This window comes from Coregonus clupeaformis, chromosome 6 (assembly GCF_020615455.1).
Source record: "Coregonus clupeaformis isolate EN_2021a chromosome 6, ASM2061545v1, whole genome shotgun sequence".
Taxonomy (NCBI): Eukaryota; Metazoa; Chordata; class Actinopteri; order Salmoniformes; family Salmonidae; genus Coregonus; species Coregonus clupeaformis.
Genome location: NC_059197.1, coordinates 41,325,927 through 41,346,658, shown reverse-complemented (window position 1 = coordinate 41,346,658; position 20,732 = coordinate 41,325,927). Strand labels below are relative to the sequence as shown.

The following is a 20,732-nucleotide window of genomic DNA, read 5'->3' as shown; positions in this document are numbered from 1 at the left end:
CGCATGTATTCAATGGAGAGCTGCTACGCTACTAGCCTCTTATCATGAATATGCATAGCTATCTCGAGACATATTACCTCAACTACCTCAACTAGCCGGTGCCCCCGCACATTGACTCTGCAACGGTACCCCCTGTATATATATCCTCCCTACTGTTACTTTATTTTACTTCTGCTCTTTTTTTTCTCAACACTTTTTTTGTTGTTGTTTTATTTTTACTTAAAAAAAAAAAATGCACTGTTGGTTAAGGGCTGTAAGTAAGCATTTCACTGTAATGTCTGCACCTGTTGTATTCGGCGCATGTGACCAATACAATTTGATTTGATTTGATTTGACAACTCCGATATAAAGTATTTTTTTAAATCAAAGTTGCGGGGGTGTCACGTGTCCTACTTATATCAGTACACTCGTAACAACCTAAGCATTACGGAACTTATATTAAATCAAATAAACCTCACGTAGCAAATAAGCCATTCATTTTTTTGTTGACCAAATTCGACACTCTCATTGACCTCTGTACAAAAACTCCTCGCTTGGTGGGCGAGAAAATTCAAAAACGCCCACTGCTGGACGGAGACAAATTTCCCTCCGAGTTGGGCCTCTCTCTTTACCTCTTCCTCTCTGCTCGTAGTATTTTAGAAGCGATCATAGTGCGAAAGGTCCATGTCGTATTTGTTCTAGCATAAAACGCTTCATACCTGCTTGCTTTGCGTACGATAATTGATAATACTGCTACTTATTCTATTTCATAATGTCTCATTATGAAGAATTAAAGGTCCATGGTTATGATGAATTCTGCAAAGCAGTGTCTGAGAGGAAAGGAAAGGACATATTCGCATATTTCTCTGGTGATAAAGACGCTCAAGGGATGAGCTGGTGTCCAGATTGTGTGAAAGGTAATAGAGTTATTGTTTTATGGCTGTAATAATTTGTACCTGACATGTATAGAAGTTGTCTTTCTTTCCCAGCTGTCTGTCATAATGCGTCAGTCACTGCTGCATTATGGTTGGCAATTCATGGTAGCCAAGCCAACTAATCTCTCTGTAATGTGTTTACTGGGGGTGCTTGTCTTATGCTCTATTTTCTGTATTATTATTATATATTATACTGTACTCTTGTGTAATTTATTGTTTGCATAAATCAAAGCCACACAGATTTGCCAGCTTTTCTTCTCCTCCTTCTACTCCAGCTGAGCCAGTTGTTAGAGGAGAGATGTCCCACCTTCCTGAGGGCTCTGTCTTCGTCTACTGTCAGGTTGGAGAGAGGCCATAGTATGTACTCAACTTTTTCTTCATATTCACTGGTGATGATAGCAGAAGGATAGTGCTGTGCAATCCACAGACAATATAAAAGTATTCTTCTTACCCTCAAATGCAGCTAGTAGTTTTGAAAAGCTTAAATAAATCGTGCAAGTTGTAACATCATGAACTGTCGGCTCTCTCGGACAGCATATTTGAAAGGAGCAAAATACACTGAACAAAAATATAAACGCAACATGTAAAGTGTTGGTCCCATGTTTCATGAGCTGAAATAAAAGATCCCAGAAATGTTCCATGCCCACAAAAAGCTTATTTCTCTCAAATTATAAGCACACATTTGTATACATCTCTGTTGGTGAGCATTTTATCCTTTGTCAAGATAATCCATCCACCTGACAGATCCACCTACCAGGTGTGGCATATCAAGAAGCTGATTAAACAGCATGATCATTACATGTGCACTTTGTGCTGAGGACAATAAAAGGCCACTCTAAAATGTGCAGTTTTGTCACACAACACAATGCCACAAATGTCTCAAGTTTTGAGGGAGCGTGCAATTGGCATGCTGACTGCAGGAATGGCCTCCAGAGCTGTTACCAGATAATTGAATGTTAATTTCTCTACCATAAGCCGCCTCCAACGTCGTTTTAGAGAATTTGGCAGTACGTCCAAATGGCCTCACAAACGCAGACCAGGTGTATGGCGTCGTGTGGGCAAGCGGTTTGCTGATGTCAACGTTGTGAACAGAGTGCCCCATGGTGGCGGTGGGTTTATAGTATGGGCAGGCATAAGTTCAGGACAACGAACACAATTGCATTTTATCAATGGCAAATTGAATGCACAGAGATACGGTGACCAGATCCTGAGGCCCATTGTCGTGCCATTCAACTGCCGCCATCACCTCATGTTTCAGCATGATAATTCACGGCCCCATGTCGCAAGGATCTGTACACAATTCCTGGAAGCTGAAAATGTCCCATTTCTTCCATGGCCTGCATACTCACCAGACGTGCAGTGGTGGAAAAAGTACCCAATTGAGTAAAAGTAAAGATAGCTTAATAGCAAATGACTCAAGTAAACGTGAAAGTCACCCAGTAAAATACTACTTGAGTAAAGGTCTAGAAGTATTTGGTTTTAAATATACAGTTTTGAGAATGACACAAGTATTGGTCTTCACAAAGTTCGCTGCTTCAGTGTTATGAGATATTTTTGTCAGATGTTACTATGATATACTGAAGTATAATTACAAGCATTCCATAAGTGTCAAAGGCTTTTATTGACAATTACATTAAGTTTATGCAAAGAGTCAATATTTGCAGTGTTGACCCTTCTTTTTCAAGACCTCTGCAATCTGCTCTGGCATGCTGTCAATTAACTTCTGGGCCACATCCTGACTGATGGCAGCCCATTCTTGCATAATCAATGCTTGGAGTTTGTCAGAATTTGTGGGTTTTTGTTTGTCCACCCGCCTCTTGAGGATCGACCACAAGTTCTCGATGGGATTAAGGTCTGGGGAGTTTCCTGGCCATGGACCCAAAATGTCGATGTTTTGTTCCCCAAGCCACTTAGTTATCACTTTTGCCTTATGGCAAGGTGCTCCATCATGCTGGAAAAGGCATTTGTCATCACCAAACTGTTCTTGGATGGTTGGGAGAAGTTGCTCTCGAGGATGTGTTGGTACCATTCTTTATTCATGGCTGTGTTCTTAGGCAAAATTGTGAGTGATCCCACTCCCTTGGCTGAGAAGCAACCCCACACATGAATGGTCTCAGGATGCTTTACTGTTGGCATGACACAGGACTGATGGTAGCGCTCACCTTGTCTTCTCCGGACAAGGTGTTTTCCAGATGCCCCAAACAATCGGAAAGGGGATTCATCAGAGAAAATGACTTTACCCCAGTCCTCAGCAGTCCAATCCCTTTACCTTTTGCAGAATATCAGTCTGTCCCTGATGTTTTTCCTGGAGAGAAGTGGCTTCTTTGCTGCCCTTCTTGACACCAGGCCATCCCCCAAAAGTATTCGCCTCACTGTGCGTGCAGATGCACTCACACCTGCCTGCTGCCATTACTGAGCAAGCTCTGCACTGGTGGTGCCCCGATCCCGCAGCTGAATCAACTTTAGGAGACGGTCCTGGCGCTTGCTGGACTTTCTTGGGCGCCCTGATGCCTTCTTCACAACAATTGAACCTCTCTCCTTGAAGTTCTTGATGATCTGATAAATGGTTGATTTAGGTGCAATCTTACTAGCAGCAATAACCTTGCCTGTGAAGCCCTTTTTGTGCAAAGCAATGATGACGGCACGTGTTTCCTTGCAGGTAACCATGGTTAACAGAGGAAGAACAATGATTTCAAGCACCACCCTTTTTTTAAAGCTTCCAGTCTGTTATTCGAACTCAATCAGCATGACAGAGTGATCTCCAGCCTTGTCCTCGTCAACACTCTCACCTGTGTTTAACGAGAGGACCACTGACATGATGGCAGCTGGTCCTTTTGTGGCAGTGCTGAAATGCAGTGGAAATGTTTTTTTGGGGGATTAAGTTCATTTTCATGGCAAAGAGGGACTTTGCAATTAATTGCAATTCATCTGATCACTCTTCGTGACATTCTGGAGTATATGCAAATTGCCATCATCAAAACTGAGGCAGCAGACTTTGTGAAAATTAGTATTTGTGTCATTCTCAAAACTTTTGACAACGACTGTACTTAAGTATCAAAAGTAAAATTATAAATAGTTTCACATTCCTTATATTAAGCAAACCAGACGGCACAATTTTATTTGTTATTTTATGTATGGATAGTCAGGGGCACACTCCAACACTCAGATATCATTTACAAACTAAGCATTTGTGTTTAGTGAGTCTGCCAGAAAAGAGGCAGAAGGGATGACCAGGGATGCTCTCTTGACGTGTGTGAATTTGACCTTTCCTGTCCTGTTAAGCATTCAAAATTTAACGAGTACTTTTGGGTGTCAGGGAAAATGTATGGAGTAAAAAGTACATTATTTTCTTTAGGAATGTAGTAAAGTAAAAGTTGTCAAAAATATAAATAGTAAAGTACAGATACCCCCCAAAACTACTTAAGTACTTTACACCACTGCAGACATGTCACCCATTGAGCATGTTTGGAATGCTCTGGATAGACGTGTACGACAGCGTGTTCCAGTTCCCGCCAATATCCAGCAACTTCGCACAGCCTTTGAAGAGGAGTGGGACAACAATCCACAAGCCACACATCAACAGCCTGATCAACTCTATGCGAAGGAGATGTGTCGCGCTGCAGGAGGCAAATTGTGGTCACACCAGATACTGACTGGTTTTCTGATCCACGCCCCTACTTAAAAAAAAAGTTATATGTGACTAACAGATGCATATCTGTATTCCCAGTCATGTGAAATCCATAGATTAGGGCCTAATGAATTTATTGACTGATTTCCTTTTATGAACTGTAACTCAGTAAAATCTTTGAAATTATTGCATGTTGTGTTTATATTTTTGTTCAGTGTGTGTGTGTGTATGTATGTGTGTGTGTATATATATATATATATATATATATATATATATATATATATATATATTATTCAGTGCACAAAATTATACATTTGACCTAAATGTCATTGACTTTTGTATTTGCTTAATATACCTTTTCATCTTCAACCAGTTGGAAGGATCCCAATAATGAATTCAAGAAGACTCTGAAGCTCAGTGGAGTTCCCACTCTGATCCGTTATGGCACGGTGAGCATAAGTGCATGGCAAGATCACAAAGAAGAAGAATTTCTCTAATACATTTTAAAAGTGTTGCTTTTTCTTTGGATTTTGTGGTAACACTGAAAGGGTCCTAAAAGCGTTTTATTATTATTTTATAGATAGTCAATCTGTAAAAAACAACAACTGTTAACACATTGGTGAGGTTGTTATTAACCGTTTATGAACTATTTATAAACTTTTAATACATTCTTAATAAAATATACCTTCAGGGAAAGTGTTACCAAAACATGCTAAGTTCTGTTTCTTTTCCTCCATCTAATTCAGCCTCAGAAGCTGGTTGAGGAGGAGTGCTTCAAAGCTGACCTGGTGAGGATGATGTTCACTGAGGATTAGAGGACCACACTCACCCTGCACTTGGTTATCTTCCATTTCCCTCTGTCCTGAAATACAGTCCCAGCCCAGGCACCTTTTCACTACACTTGATTGAATAGAAATGATTGTTTCTTTGGAATTCAAATACACACTTCTCTCACTGCGAGGCAGTGTTAATCAGTGATGTGTTGCTATTCTTACAAGGAAATAATAAGCAACTATAACATAACCAGAGGCCTTGGTAGAGCTAGCTGTCTGCTTTTATAACTTGATGTTTAAAGTAGTAAATTAAATAGAAGAGGTTATAATAACAAAGCCCACTTTTGACTAATATATTAGATTCCCCTAAGTGGTAGGCAGCCTACTCCTAGAATGTGATGTGCCAGACGAATTGTGTCAAATGAATTGAATCTCATCAATTGATGATTCTTATTTCTTACTTACGGCAGTAATCTATAGAGTGAGGATATCAACTGAAGCATTACCTGTTATACTGTGATTGTCGTGTTATAGTGTAGAATTTAGTCAAATTAAGGGAAATGATGGCTGGATGAAAAAAATAAAATGTTTAAAATGCAGTTTGTCTATAGTGCAGTTCATTTTGTGAGAAGCTAGGTGGCTCCCTCAGCCTGTCTAAATATATTAGGCCTAATGTCTTATAATAAACATTTAGGTTCACGTTTTTTCTTTTCAATAATGATATTATTTATATTTCAAACAATTATTTTTTATGTGAAATTATAATATTAGATAAAATTGGCACATTTAATAATAGGCTCATGTTGTCTTTGTAAACATATATATATATTTTAAAGCTCCTTATAGGCTCATGAAGAAGAAAAAAAGTAACCTATCCCTAGTTCTGTCATATGGGTTTAATGTACACATAGGCCTAAACATGTAATGTGTGTACCATGTAGGCCTAAACATGCTCAATGCTAACAGCAATCAGTCTTTGAATAGTGAACTTGATCAAGTAGTGTTATTAAATACCAGACCAAACAAAGGTGGTCTGAATTTTTTATATACATACATCAAGAATATTATAGAGATGCAATATCGCCGTTTTATAACTAGGTGTCATGAAAGAGTTGCTTGCTTTGAAGTGAGGAGCGCAACCACTGTTGTAGGAGTATAACTGGAGCGCATTCCTGCACACCACACATTGGAGCGACTGAGCTGAGCAGCGGAAAAGGGTATCTGTAGTCGTGCACACATTTGAGCATAGGCTATACCACGAATTGGGGCTCTCCAAGGAAGCTAAATTGGAGGACCAGGGCGTGTTTGTTTTCACTGAGCTTTTCAGTTTTCATTTTCTGCAGTCTTGGTAAGAGAACGGAATATATTAGGGTCTGTTTCAAGGACTCGAGCAGCGATGTCGGAGTTTCTGGTGAATCTACTCGGGGAGCGGCTCGTCAACAGCGAGAAAGCCGAGGTGGATGTACAGGCGCTGGGTAGCAAGCTGTCCCTGGTCGGGCTCTACTTCGGCTGCAGTTTAAACGGCCCCTGTAAGCAGTTCAACGCCAGTCTGTGTGAGTTTTATAGCAAGTTCAAAAAATCATCTGAACATAAAGACACATTGGAAATCGTCTTCGTCTCATCTGATCAGGATCAGAAACATTGGCAAGACTTTTTACAGGAGATGCAATGGCCGGCATTGCCTTTCAAAGATAGACACAAAAAGGTAAGAAGTGACCAATGAATAAAAAGGTGAATCTGGAATTGAGCCACGATATAAAAACATATGTGACACCCATATGTTTAGCCTACCCAATAAACCCTTATTTAAATAAACTGCACACTTTGCCCAATTATATAGGTCTACCTTACAGTTCATAGGTATATGCTTTTATTTGGGTCATTGGACATAACTGACTGTGGAACCAAAGGTTGATACAGGGTCTAACATATTTTGTTTCTAATGTTGCCAGCAGGCCTATTTTTTCTGTAGGTAGATTCGTTTGTCACTGTCTCTCTTATGTATACAGAATATGGTTTACAGAAGGCCCCTTGTATTTATTCCAGGTTCCATTGTTTGCATTGGATATAATATATAGCCTATCTATTGTGCACCCCGGTGCATGTGTCACAGGTTATCTATAGCCTAAATATTCATATTGAAATTAGAAAATGACACACATACACACCCAGGTAGTGGGAAGATATGCTAATGTCTAAAATGTATTATTATTCATAGTTAATTTGTAGAATCCTTTTTAATTCAAACACTCAGGTAACAAATTACATTGTCCTGCCCCAAAATCATTTTTGTGGCAGGACAATTGACAAAAAAATATGGTCAAAAGATATTGACCAAAACTTGACTTATTATAGGCCTATAGCCATTAGAAATAATGACAATGCTATATAAATATTGATTTAAATATAGTTCAAATGTTTTTGTTTAATTGTTTGTTCTATATATGAATACCTAATATCTAAGGTTTATTATAGCCAAGGTGAAATGATCGATGCTGAAAATAGTTATTGTAAAAATACAAAGGAAAAAGGTATAATGTGTTTTTGATCAAAGTGTTAGTGAAATATTTGAAACTCGATACAATGGCCTACACTTTGGCTGTTAGGCTTTTGTTCGATTAATTATTTAATTGCAGGGCCATTATTTAGGATACAGAAGTCAATATCTCATAATAGGCCTACACATTACACGGCTATTGGAAAACACCCATATGTTTGAAAAAGGAGAAAAGATTTAATCAAATTTCCTATAAATAAACCTGTAGGTAATTCTATTCATATTATCTGTCCATCTCTTTCATATGGGTTTAATATAAAGGTTTCAAAATAGATGTTTAGCCTATAGATGTTGAAAAAGATTATGAGCTTAATCATCATAACCTTTCACAGAAAATGTCCAAATATTTTCTATGTACCCTGTCCATTTATTAATTCATTATTTTACCTTTATTCATAATTTGACAAATGTTTACAGTTACTGTCCCATATAATTAATCTAGGCCTATATTGTAAATATGATTACCACAATATCATTATGTCTGTATTTATTTTCTGGACATGAATTCAATAAACATAAAAAATAACATGTTGTGAAAGCCTTTAAAATGTTTAGGCCGATATAATGTCAATGTATGGGTAAAGCAAGGATTTCAGGATTATAAATAAATTATACCTAAATGAGACCTGTATCATGCTGCAGGTTCACCCACGTCAGGATCCATTTTGGGTCCTCTGCCCCTCCAGTTTCCTACATACGTCAACATGCCTGTCTGAAAAACAAATGATGATCCTTAATAACAAATTACAATTAATCCCACTGAGACTGTCTCGGCTAGCCGATGTGTCTCGGCTTGCAGCTGCATGCACATAATCTATATGCTATAAAGAATAATATAATTGTGGGCGGGTATAATATATGTGTACATTGCAATTGTAATCGTGAGGGAGAGGAGGGTAGAGGGAGAGAGCCGAGGGTAGTGTGAATATAAATCTAATTGTCTGCAGAGGACAGAGCTGCGCCATTCTCAGTGCCCTGCTGCTGCTACCCTGTTGGCAGTACAGGACATTAAACCCAGTAACGGCTGGTAAAGACATTGTCATGGTCTCTAGGCCTCACAGGATAGGTATAAAATACAATTCCACAGTAAAAAAAACAAGTCAGGAAATCATACCATACTGTTACTATCTTTTTAAAATAATGGGAGCAGAAGATGGTGATGGAGGCTGGCTTTTAGTTGGACAATGATAATTTCCTTGTCCTAAGATGCCAGGGCAAGTCGTTTATTTGAAAATAAGAGTATAAATAGCCCTCATCTGTGTCTCATTACATTGCCACACCAGGCTAGTAAAAATGATTTGCAGGAGACTTTCTGTAAGAATAGTTCTGCATGCACTACTATCAGTGCCAGTGGAATTCTATTTTGTACAACGTGTCATTTTAGGGGATGTTTTTTATGCATTTATCTGATATAGGCCTACCCAGTTTGCCTACATACCTGCAAGTAATTACTACATCAACATTTTACCACCTCTTCAATGAAATGGAGACATTTAGAATGATTATCTTTCAACTGTAAGGGCACACAGGACCTTTTTTTAAAATGAGTCTTTGCCTCATGGCTCCACACCACCCAACCCTTCCCCATGGTCATCAAATAGCATGCTGTATATTTTATGAACTCTTTGTGAATTTCCTTAGTGTAGTCTTTTCCTGTAGAACCCTAACACTTAGTTGTAATAGGTGCAGCTTGATTTAGATTCAATCAAGGCCCTTCTAATGTGTTGCAGATTGTTGGTGATGGTTTGTGTTTCACTTCATTATGCAGTCCAGGCGTGAAGGGGGGAATGATGGAGGCATTTGATTTGATTTGATTTGAGGGAGGGAGGGATGGATGGGGGTTGTCTTGGGCCAGTCTGGGAGGAGCGTATAGCCACAGTGCAGCATTATTGTGTTCTGAATGCTGCTGGTGGAAAATATTCTGCAGCATTAACATTGCCATTGTTCAAAATTCGAGTGCGGCCACGACTTGGCTAAGGCTACCTGAGAGTAGTGTACAACTTTGCATTTAACTCTGTGACAGTGCCACCAGTATTAATTGCAGAGTAACTGTGATCTTCAGTACAGCAGGGTGTCTGTTAGGGGTTTAACTAACCTATGGCCTGCTCTGTTTTTATACTGAAGAGAGAATTCCTGTTTCAGTGAGCAGTCAGATTTACGTCACACTACCATAGCCTTCTGACATGTCCTAAGGCAAGTACATGTTTAGTGTTTACTTAAGGCTTCATGTGGCCTATACATTTCCCCCTTCAGAATGATTCTTTTGGCATTTGTGTGTGCATTGATGTGAATGTGTTTTTCTGCTCCTGGAGCTTTGTAATGCATCAGATGGCGTTGTAGCCTGGTGGGTTGGCGAAGTAGTCTCAGCCTTTGTCTGCGGCACAGATGTGGTTTTATCACCAGGACAGGTATATGAAGCGCCTGGCACCTGATAAGAGAAGCTTTGCTTCAGAGGAGATATCATCTGTATATTTGTATCAGCTGTGTCTACATGAGCTGGGTATTTCTTACTTTCCATTTATATGCTGTTTAATTTACACTCATTCTTTACAATTCATTTGAATAGGACTTTTAGTTCATTTAAAAACAATAAGGTGGCAACCCACACCAATATGACTTACCAGTGCTTTTTATCATACGTGTTATGGTCAAAGGCATCATCCGTGCCTATATTGCAATCAGTACCCGTTTACAGTAAATGGGAGGGAAGCAAGACAAGATAATGCTCTAGTCTAAATCAACATGTTTGTGTAGAAGAAACACATTTGAGTCCAGTCCAGCTGTGAGGTCTTCCTTGAAGAAGTGTGAAGTCAGCTATTGAACAACTTGGCAGCATGGGACTGTGTTTACCCACTCAGAGAAAAGACAACGTCAGGCCCAGATCTCGCCTGCATGCAAGTGGGATCATAGCAACCAGTAAAATAGTGTGTGTGAGAGAGAGAGAGACCTAATTGGTGTATGATGTTGACCTGGTGGAGGGCTGCATTGAGGTTGTGGGTCTGTGGGTAGTAAGTGGCCCTCTCCCCCCTCTTCTCAGGCCTGGCTGGACTCTGGCTGTAGGCAGGGGAGGAGAGAGAGTGAGAGGCAGCTCTGTTGAGCTACACAGGGCTCATCTCCTGGCACAGCCAGCAATCTCTCTCCATCGCCTCTTTCAGAGCCTCATCACCTACCTGGCCCCCCTCTCCCTCCTGCCGTCCACCCCTCCTACAGTAGTTCCCCCTCCCCTCCCTTCTCATTCCTTACACTGCACTTGCTTTCTCTTGTCCTGTGTAGTCAATTCTGTCGCTCACATTGCTAGGAATGTTTATTATCTAACTATGCAGAGATAAGATGAAATATTGAAGACATTGTCTTACATTTTTTACAAGCGAGGAGATTTAGTGTTTTGAAAGGATCTTGGGGGCTTTAGGTTTGACTATTAGGAGTCACATTTTTGACTGCTGAATTGATTCCACTCTGATTTCACTTAAGTCATACAAGACGTCATTCACATCAGCAAAGCTGTAGTTCACAGAACATTTTATTACTATTTTATATTTTTTCATCCTTGAGTTGGCATAGCAGAAAGGTCACAGTAGCTGTGGGATGAGAACAGTGTGTGTGTGTGTGTGTGTCTGGCAGTGTGTGAAGGGAGTTCAAGGGACCCTTTAACAGAGCAGTGGGTGGGTGGGTGCCTGTTGTTATGGAACCACGGCAGTGTGTGTGAGCGGAGTGTCTTGGCTGGCACTGCCTTACATGGAGAGGTACAAGCAGGAGTGGGAGAGCCGCTCGTAAATCAATTACAGCCTTCACCAAGTATCTGTGAAAGCCCCACTCTGCCAACGCTGGAAGATAAACTCTGGGGCAGTGTGTTTCTGCTGAATCAAGAGAGGAGAGGGATCACATCCCAGTGAGAGAAAGTCTGCATCCCAAATGGCACCCTATTCACTACATGGTGCACTACTTTTAAACAGAGCCCTATGGTTAAAGCCTTGTGAATAGGTTGCAATTTGGGACACAGCCAAAGGCTTCTGTTTAGCCCCCTGGTCTGTCCCACTGCAGTGTCGTGCCCCCCTGGGTCGGAGCCCCTGAGCCCTGGGACTACTGGGACTAGAGCCACAGCTGCTAGGTGCTTCAGAGAGGGGCTAAGGGTGCCTGTCATCAGGGTGTCACTGATCTGATGAAAACCGCACCGTGCACTGCTCATCACATATCTCAGCCCTGCGTCTCCCTGCCCCTGCTACACTCCTTTGATTCCAGCAGGAGCAGCTGGAAAAAGCCTGCTGCATGCCCCCTTATCTGCAGGCGATAATGTGCAGTTCCTTATCTGTAAATGCCACATTTGGTTGGGGTTGACCTGTGTAGATGCTCTCTCTCTCACCTGTCAATTTCACGTGTGTGTGTGTGACAGTTTGGGCTGATATACATACATACATACATACATACATACATACATACATACATACATAATACATACTGTGACGTCACGAGGGCTACACAGCTTTCAGCGGGATTGCTCAAGTAGTGCAAGGAGACAAGGTTCAAACAAAACAAGGATTTTATTATAGGTCTTGGGAAATTAACGAAAATATAACAAAATTCTGTTCTCTTGTAGCTCTTTAGGTTAACAGTTCAGGGATGTCTCTTCCACATCCAAAATCATAATTCTCACTCGCTCAGATAATCCTTTTCCCCAGCCTTACTGTAGTCCACGTTGCAGCTAGTGGCCAACCCAGCAAAAAGTCCTTCCAAATGTCTCTCACGTATTTCCACAGGTGCATATATCCAAAGGTGAGTATTTCCCAAAGGTAAGTATCTCCAAATCCTTATATTCCTCATGGAAGTGGACGTGCAGCACTCTTGTCCTCCAGAGAGCCCAGGTTGGAGACTGTGTCTCTTCCCTTCCAAAAACTTCAGCTCATCAGCTCCTCATTTCTTTCAGCTGCGCGTGGGAAGATTGGCCATAGAGGGTTGGAGTTCCCGACCATACCAGCAGATGGAGCCATAGCTGTCTGGGTTTGCAGCCACCTCGGGGGATGTAACGTCCCTCCAGGACACAGCCTCTCGTGACATCACACATCCCCCTCCTCACCGACGGCCCTCGGCGTCGGGTAAAGGCAGCGAAGAAGGCATCACGCCGGAGGTCGTCCGCATTGCCGTGGTGCTTGCCAGCCTGCTCTCTCTTCAACTCCTCCACCTCTAGGACCAGGGACTCAGCCTCCTGTTGTCTCTCCTTGAGTTTCTTACTGAACGCATCAGCCTTGGTTTTAGCAGAGTTTAGCTTCTGCTGAGCAGCTTTCAGTTCCTTCTCTCTCTCTGCCTCCGCATTCTTCATCTTGTTCTCCAACACCTTGTACTTCTCCTCTGCCTTCTTCTGGACCTCCCTTACTACTGCGCAGGGTCTCCTCACACTCCTCGATGGTCCTGCGCAGCCTCTCCAGCTCCTCCTGTTGCTTAGGGAAGGAGCTCTGTTGGAGCTTGTTAGCCTGGAGGATATCTAACTCTTCTGTCTTCATGTCTAACTGTTGCTTTAACAAACGATACCTCTCAGCGGTCCCCTTCAGACCAGACAGTTCTTTGTCCAGATTCTGTAGCTCCGTCTCTGTGTCGGTCTGGGCACCTGCCATCCCTATCAGAGCCCGGGCGGGAGTGAGTAATTCGGAGGATTGCACCGGAGCCTTCCCAGGATGAGTCTTGCCTCTCCGTTTCCGAGGTACTCGGGTTATCCTCTCCTGAGACTCTCCCAGAGTGGGTAAAAGGCTGGGCAGTCTCGTCCAATTAGGACAGGGACGGGGAGGAATCAACCACCCCCGCCGTCGTGTGTATGGTTCCGCCGGCTGGATTGTCAGTTCAGTAATGGGGTATTCTCTGGTGTCCCCATGGACACAGGAAAACTGGGAGGACCTTCCCCGGGGTCAGACACGTTGGGCCCACCAAATCCTTACGCACCAGGGTGGCCCGGCTACCAGAATCCAGTAAGGCCTCCACATCATGGTGATCTAACAGTTACCGGGCAGGTGGGGGTTCGATCTGGGCCGCCATCTACGACTCCCAAGAGCGAGGCACAACGCGGTGTGTGGGTGCTGAGCTGGAGGACTCCCCAGTGGGCATAGGTTCATCGGCTGGTTTCCCACACTGCCAGGAGATATGTCCCATCTCCCCACACCGGTAACACTGTCGAAGTTTCCCCTCCTGGTGTGCTCTTCTTTGGACCCGCCTGGTTTCTGGCTCCCCCTGGAGCCGGGATAAGTCCTTGACGTGGCTGGGTTCGAGACCTTGGGGTCCTTTTGGACTGGTTCTTCCCATTTGTGGTGGGGCCGCACTCCTGGGGTCTTTCTGAAGCATTCAGCATCTCCGCTGTGGCCTGGGTACTTTTCCACAGCTTCCACGGTCAGATCAGCCGTGGTCAAGGCCTGTTGACTGATGAACCGTTTTGCCTCATAAGGCAGGGCGCTGTAGGTAACGATCCACCACAACGGCCTCCACCACCGCCGCTGCTGTATTCCTCTGCGGATCCAGCCATTTCCTTGCGATTCGGACAAGTCCATGCATCTGCGCCCGAGAGGTTGGTCTGGTTGGAAGGTCCAACTGTGAAAGCGCTGGGCCATACCAAACTTTGTGAGTCCATATCTGCTGAGGATCTCAGACTTCAGGGCCATCATAGTCAGTAACCTGGTCAGGGCCCAGGTCCCGACACGCATTCAGCGCTTTCCCGGTTAGAAAGGGGGCTAACAGACCAACCCACTGTTGCTTGGGCCAGGCTTCCCTAGTGGCCGTGGCTTCAAATGCATGCAGGTATGCCTCAATGTCATCGGTAGCTCCCATCTTAGATATAAAGTCACTTGCCTTTATTGGGCGGGTATTTTGGACCACCCTCTGTCTCTGCAACTGCAATTCCTCTGCCTTCAGAAGGTTGGCTTTCTTTGCTCCTCCAAGAGAGCCACGTTTGCTTGCAGCGCTCCCAGCAACAAGGGCTTTCAATATGTCCTCCATTTCAGTCGGGCGGGAGCCTACGGCCAACTTGGAAAACTGGGTGATCAAACCTTCGGTATCCTCCTCTGACATGCACTATTAACGCTTGAGCGTGCCTGTATCCTCCCCACCATCTGTGACGTCACGAGAGGCTACACAGCTTTCCAGCGGGATTGCTCAAGTAGTGCAAGGAGACAAGGTTCAAACAAAACAAGGATTTTATTATAGGTCTTGGGAAATTAACGAAAATATAACAAAATTCTGTTCTCTTGTGGCTCTTTAAGGGTTAACAGTTCAGGGATGTCTCTTCCACATCCAAAATCATAATTCTCACTGCGCTCAGATAACTTTTCCCCAGCCTTACTTGTAGTCCACGTTGCAGCTGCAGCAACCCACCAAAAAGTCCTTCCAAATGTCTCTCACGTATTTCCACAGGTGCATATATCCAAAGGTGAGTATTTCCCAAAGGTAAGTATCTCCAAATCCTTATATTCCTCATGGAAGTGGACGTGCAGCACTCTTGTCCTCCAGAGAGCCCAGGTTTGAGACTGTGTCTCTTCCCTTCCAAAAACTTCAGCTCATCAGCTCCTCATTTCTTTCAGCTGCGTGGGAAGATTGGCCATAGAGGGTTGGAGTTTCCCGACCATACCAGCAGATGGAGCCATAGCTGTCTGGGTTTGCAGCCACCTCAGGGGGATGTAACGTCCCTCCAGGACACAGCCTCTCGTGACATCACAATACATACATACATACATACATACATACATACATACATACATACATGCATGCATGCATACAGTACCAGTGAAAAGTTTGGACACATCTACTCATTCAAGGGTTTTTCTTTATTTGTACTATTTTTGACATTGTAGAATAATAGTGAAGACATCAGAACTATGAAATAACACATGGAATCATGTAGTAACCTAAAAAGTGTTAAACAAATCAATATATATTTTATATTTGAGATTCTTCAAATGGCCACCCTTGCCTTGATGACAGCTTTGCACACTCTTGGCATTCTGTCAACCAGCTTCACCTGGAATGCTTTTCCGACAGTCTTGAAGGAGTTCCCACATATGCTGAGCACTTGTTGGCTGCTTTTCCTTCACCCTGCGGTCCGACTCATCCCAAACCATCTCAATTGGGTTGAGGTTGGGGGATTGTGGAGGCCAGGTCATCTGATGCAGCACTCCATCACTCTCCTTCTTGGTACAATAGCCCTTACACAGCCTGGAGGTGTGTTGGGTCATTGTCCTGTTGAAAAACATATGATAGTCCCACTAAGATGGGATGGCGTATTGCTGTAGAATGCTGTGGTAGCCATGCTGGTTAAGTGTGCCTTGAATTCTAAATAAATCACAGACAGTGTCACCAGCAAAGCACCCCCACACCATAACACCTCCTCCTCCATGCATTACAGTGGGAAATACACATGCTGAGATCATCCGTTCACCCACACCACGTCTCACAAAGACACGGCGGTTGGAACCAAAAATCTCCAATTTGGATTCCAGACCAAATGTTTCATCATAGCGCCTGATGGTTTTTGCGACTGCACTTGAAGAAACTTCAAAAGCTCTTGAAATGTTCCGTATTGACTGACCTTCTTGTCTTAAAATAATGATTGATTGTCGTTTCTCTTTGCTTATTTGAGCTGTTTTTGCCGTAATATGGACTTGGTCTTTTACCAAATAGGGCTATCTTCTGTATACCCTCCCTACCTTGTCACAACAAAACTGATTGGATCAAATGCATTAAGAAGGAAAGAAATACAGTGGGGAAAAAAGTATTTAGTCAGTCACCAATTGTGCAAGTTCTCCCACTTAAAAAGATGAGAGAGGCCTGTAATTTCATCATAGGTACACGTCAACTATGACAGACAAAATGAGAAAAAAAAATCCAGAAAATCACATTGTAGGATTTTTATGAATTTATTTGCAAATTATGGTGGAAAATAAGTATTTGGTCAATAACAAAAGTTTCTCAATACTTTGTTATATACCCATTGTTGGCAATGATACAGGTCAAACGTTTTCTGTAAGTCTTCACAAGGTTCTCACACACTGTTGCTGGTATTTTGGCCCATTCCTCCATGCAGATCTCCTCTAGAGCAGTGATGTTTTGGGGCTGTCGCTGGGCAACACGGACTTTCAACTCCCTCCAAAGATTTTCTATGGGGTTGAGATCTGGAGACTGGCTAGGCCACTCCAGGACCTTGAAATGCTTCTTACGAAGCCACTCCTTCGTTGCCGGGCGGTGTGTTTGGGATCATTGTCATGCTGAAAGACCCAGCCACGTTTCATCTTCAATGCCCTTGCTGATGGAAGGAGGTTTTCACTCAAAATCTCATGATACATGGCCCCATTCATTCTTTCCTTTACACGGATCAGTCGTCCCTGGTCCCTTTGCAGAAAAACAGCCCCAAAGCATGATGTTTCCACCCCCCATGCTTCACAGTAGGTATGGTGTTCTTTGGATGCAACTCAGCATTCTTTGTCCTCCAAACACGACGGAGTTGAGTTTTTACCAAAAAGTTCTATTTTGGTTTCATCTGACCATATGACATTCTCCCAATCCTCTTCTGGATCATCCAAATGCACTCTAGCAAACTTCAGACGGGCCTGGACATGTACTGGCTTAAGCAGGGGGACACGTCTGGCACTGCAGGATTTGAGTCCCTGGCGGCGTAGTGTGTTACTGATGGTAGGCTTTCTTACTTTGGTCCCAGCTCTCTGCAGGTCATTCACTAGGTCCCCCCGTGTGGTTCTGGGATTTTTGCTCACCGTTCTTGTGATCATTTTGACCCCACGGGGTGAGATCTTGCGTGGAGCCCCCAGATCGAGGGAGATTATCAGTGGTCTTGTATGTCTTCCATTTCCTAATAATTGCTCCCACAGTTGATTTCTTCAAACCAAGCTGCTTACCTATTGCAGATTCAGTCTTCCCAGCCTGGTGCAGGTCTACAGTTTTGTTTCTGGTGTCCTTCGACAGCTCTTTGGTCTTGGCCATAGTGGAGTTTGGAGTGTGACTGTTTGAGGTTGTGGACAGGTGTCTTTTATACTGATAACAAGTTCAAACAGGTGCCATTAATACAGGTAACGAGTGGAGGACAGAGGAGCCTCTTAAAGAAGAAGTTACAGGTCTGTGAGAGCCAGAAATCTTGCTTGTTTGTAGGTGACCAAATACTTATTTTCCACCTAATTTGCAAATAAATTCATAAAAAATCCTACAATGTGATTTTCTGGAATTTTTTTTCTCATATTGTCTGTCATAGTTGATGTGTACCTATGATGAAAATTACAGGCCTCTCTCATCTTTTTAAGTGGGAGAACTTGCACAATTGGTGGCTGACTAAATACTTTTTCCCCCCACTGTAACTTAACTTTTAAGAAGGCACACCTGTTAATTGAAATGCATTCCAGGTTACTACCTCATGAAGCTGGTTGAGAGAATGCCAAGAGTGTGCAAATCTGTCATCAAGGCAAAGGGTGGCTATTTGAAGAATCTCAAATACAAAATATATTTTGATTTGTTTAACACTTTCTTGGTTACTACATGATTCCATATGTGTTATTTCATAGTATTGATGTCTTCACTATTATTCTACAATGTAGAAAATAGTAAAAATAAAGACAAAGCCTGGAATGAGTAGGTGTGTCCAAACTTTTCACTGGTACTATATATATATATATATATATATACACAGTGAGGGGAAAAAAGTATTTGATCCCCTGCTGATTTTGTACGTTTGCCCACTGACAAAGACATGATCAGTCTATAATTTTAATGGTAGGTTTATTTGAACAGTGAGAGACAGAATAACAACAAAAAAATCCAGAAAAACGCATGTCAAAAATGTTATAAATTGATTTGCATTTTAATGAGGGAAATAAGTATTTGAACCCTCTGCAAAACATGACTTAGTGCTTTGTGGCAAAACCCTTGTTGGCAATCACAGAGGTTAGACATTTCTTGTAGTTGGCCACCAGGTTTGCACACATGTCAGGAGGGATTTTGTCCCACTCCTCTTTGCAGATCTTCTCAAAGTCATTAAGGTTTCGAGGCTGACGTTTGGCAACTCGAACCTACAGCTCCCTCCACAGATTTTCTATGGGATTAAGGTCTGGAGACTGGCTAGGCCACTCCAGGACCTTAATGTGCTTCTTCTTGAGCCACTCCTTTGTTGCCTTGGCCGTGTGTTTTGGGTCATTGTCATGCTGGAATACCCAAACACGACCCATTTTCAATGCCCTGGCTGAGGGAAGGAGGTTCTCACCCAAGATTTGACGGTACATGGCCCCGTCCATCGTCCCTTTGATGTGGTGAAGTTGTCCTGTCCCCTTAGCAGAAAAACACCCCCAAGCATAATGTTTCCACCTCCTTGTTTGACGGTGGGGATGGTGTTCTTGAGTCCAGTCCAGCTGTGAGGTCTTCCTTGAAGAAGTGTGAAGTCAGCTATTGAACAACTTGGCAGCATGGGACTGTGTTTACCCACTCAAACTGAGATTAGGAGCACTCCCTTTAAGAGTGTGCTCCTAATCTCAGTTTTTTACCTGTATAAAAGACACCTGGGAGCCAGAAATCTTTCTGATTGAGAGGGGGTCAAATACTTATTTCCCTCATTAAAATGCAAATCAATTTATAAATTTTTTTACATGCGTTTTTCTGGATTATTTTGTTGTAATTCTGTCTCTCACTGTTCAAATAAACCTACCATTACAATTATAGACTGATCATTTCTTTGTCAGTGGGCAAACGTACAAAATCAGAAGGGGATCAAATACTTTTTCCCCTCACTATATATATATATATTATATATTATGCTGCTGCTAAGTGGATAACTAGGTGAAGAAACACTGAGCCTTATTACATTTACATTTTAGTCATTTAGCAGACGCTCTTGTCCAGAGCGACTTACAGTTAGTGAGTGCATACATAATTTTTATTTTTTCATACTGGACCCCCGTGGGAATCGAACCCACAACCCTGGCGTTGCAAACGCCATGCTCTACCAACTGAGCTACATCCCTTATTACACACAGGGTAAACACTTGTGATAAACCCTGTGGTTCATTCTGAGAGGACATAGTTGAAACTTCTGCCCATCAGTCAAGATACAAGACTTGGCTAGATAACCCCCTTCTGAAGAGATGGTAAGTAAGACCACCATGCTAAGATTGCATACTTAAATGATCCAGGCTAGCCATGCAGTGGGGTGGCCCCAAGTGCTTAATTTGTAAATTGGGAGATGGCGGAACAAAAAGTGAGTGTGAGAGGGTGGTAACCTGTGGATACTGGATGAACATATGAAAAAAAAAAACTTTATAATAAAGCGTTGCATGCATATCATCGCATTTGCGTAGTGGCATAGAGCAGTAGAGTAGAGGTGCTTGCAGGAGTTGCACACATGGGGAAATCTTTTTGTAGCCTAGGGTCCGGGAAAGATTTGGCCTTTTTATAAACGCTTTTCATGCAGTTCTATGTCATTTTACATGACTGGAGACCTTAGCATAATCTTTTTTAATACCGCACTAATGATCGAAATGACCAGCTACTTGGACACTGACAAACTGAGAATCTGAGATCATTAAAAACAACCTCGTCTTGAATCCATCAATAGCCTAGGCCTAGGTGTGTGGAGACACATATTGTACAATCTGAGGAGGAAATTATAGTTCTAGAAAAGGTTTCCAGTTTCACTAACTCACCCAATGATGCACATTTCACGCACCGGAGATGGCCGATGCACTCCTGCCAAAAGCCTGTCTCTCTTTTGTTTTACTTTGTAAAACAATGCTGTTCACTCAATAGGCCTATTTGGAAGTTGATATAATATTTTGGTAGCCTCTACAGACAGATTAGAGTCTTCTCTTTTCAGCAGGAGCCAATTGCTTTCCAACCTGTGT

The 20,732-nt window shown here is 42.6% G+C and overlaps 2 protein-coding genes across 2 annotated transcripts in view; both read left to right on the top strand.

Annotated features, from left to right (window-relative positions):
* The first annotated feature begins 594 nt into the window (after positions 1-594).
* LOC121568390 (thioredoxin domain-containing protein 17) lies at positions 595-5,914 on the top strand. Its single transcript, XM_041878931.2, has 4 exons — positions 595-896; positions 1,190-1,271; positions 4,916-4,991; positions 5,289-5,914. The coding sequence occupies exons 1-4, from the start codon at positions 752-754 to the stop codon at positions 5,355-5,357; spliced, it is 372 nt and encodes a 123-aa protein (XP_041734865.1). The 5' UTR covers positions 595-751; the 3' UTR covers positions 5,358-5,914.
* A 599-nt stretch (positions 5,915-6,513) lies between these two features.
* Positions 6,514-20,732, top strand: part of LOC121567962 (nucleoredoxin) — a 77,349-nt gene continuing 63,130 nt past the window's right edge. Inside the window, exon 1 of the mRNA XM_041878382.2 lies at positions 6,514-7,020. Coding sequence (XP_041734316.1) covers positions 6,712-7,020 — 309 coding nt within the window. The 5' untranslated portion in view covers positions 6,514-6,711. The remainder of the gene's footprint in view (positions 7,021-20,732) is intronic.